This window comes from Mizuhopecten yessoensis, unplaced genomic scaffold (genome assembly GCF_002113885.1).
Source record: "Mizuhopecten yessoensis strain PY_sf001 unplaced genomic scaffold, ASM211388v2 hete_35943986, whole genome shotgun sequence".
Lineage (NCBI taxonomy): Eukaryota > Metazoa > Mollusca > Bivalvia > Pectinida > Pectinidae > Mizuhopecten > Mizuhopecten yessoensis.
This window is the reverse complement of record NW_018481491.1, coordinates 1-1,422: the sequence shown is the minus strand read 5'-3', so window position 1 is coordinate 1,422 and position 1,422 is coordinate 1. Positions and strand designations below refer to the sequence as shown.

Here is a 1,422-nt window from a genome sequence, read left to right as displayed (position 1 = left end):
ATTTTCGAATGCGTGAGATTTATGGCTCACGTGGCGTGAGACATGTTCCAGAGTGAGTAAGGACGGCTCAGCGTGATATTTTGTCTCACGCCGTGATAGTTGGCAACCCTGATAACAGTACTACTGTCTACTCACCACAACAGAGCCGAGTATATTCCAGAGAATCGAGTATGGGATTCCGACCCCGAGCACAACCTGTTCTAGGACGTTCAAACTGGTGCCCTTCCTCAATACCAGGACTACCATGCTCACCTGTAAAACACACACAGCATACTTCAACAGTATAACAGTATCTCTCATCAAACACACCTGCAATTATTTCTGTCATGCAAAATCACATTTTCTCCACATGATTATATTTCCCTATTGCCATTGACTTTCAGCTTTTGATGTTGGTATTTGTTCTTAGATCCATTTGATAAATGTTTCAGTTAAATTTAACATATATGGTCAGTCTTTGAAGCAAACAGGAATATCTGTTCCCCTTCAGTCAATCTCATTCATCTGTGGCTTCCCAAACATAAAAAACTTTGAGGTGAATGTTTTACTTACCGTTACTTGAACATCAAATTTCAATGCACAGGAAAATATTGAAGCTTGGGCATAAAGATCTGAAAAATTAAAAGAAGGATGATCTAGACATATTGACAATTGTCTGATTCCTGGTTCTGGTTGTAGTTTATTTAGCCACTTTTATCATACACAAGAAATATGTTAATGATATTTAAACAAGGGAAACCAGCGGAAATCTAATCTTATAATTTTCGTAAAATGGTCTTTTTGTATTTTCTACTCAAACAAATAAATGCTCCAATTGACTGTTGGAATATATTGATCTGTTACATACAAGCACAAGATGATTATTTTAAGCAGTATGCAATGTGGGAGACATCAATGTGGGAGACATCATTGTGGGAGACATCATTTAGGATTGCTTACAGAGATTTCTTTTACCTAGTTTTACAGTCGAATACACGCTGTCCCCCTATTTTCCCCAAAAGATGAACAAATGAGAAATATCTTTCCAATGTTTATGAAAGTAATACTATATTTTCCCAAATTCTACAGGAACAGGCTGTTGTAATATTTATGTAGAAAAGAATCACTGGCTTATACTGACGCTGTAGAAATTCTGAGGCTCCCACGATCCTGAATTGCAGGTAACCAAAGTCACGAGCCACTGCCCACGCTAGGACGATGTTTGGAGGGGCCAACACACACGTCAGTATCATGCGTACCTGTTGTCAAGAAATTACTACAATTAATCAAATGATACAGAAGCGGTTTCTGAAATCCATGTTTGTTTGTTTATGAACCACAAATTTATAGGTAATTTCTTTTACAGGAGTTAAATCAATTAAATTAACAGTACATATTTTTTAAGAGGGGCAGCCAAAGTCTAAGTACCATTATATATATATA

At 36.8% G+C, this 1,422-nt stretch overlaps 1 protein-coding gene across 1 annotated transcript; it reads right to left on the bottom strand.

Moving 5' to 3' along the window:
• Positions 1-87: 87 nt before the first annotated feature.
• LOC110444010 lies at positions 88-1,233 on the bottom strand. The gene is made up of 3 exons (XM_021488452.1): positions 1,121-1,233; positions 553-611; positions 88-252 (listed from the first exon to the last, which is right to left on the bottom strand). Exons 1-3 carry the CDS (start codon positions 1,230-1,232, stop codon positions 121-123), a joined length of 303 nt encoding a protein of 100 aa, XP_021344127.1. The 5' UTR covers position 1,233; the 3' UTR covers positions 88-120.
• Positions 1,234-1,422: the final 189 nt, after the last annotated feature.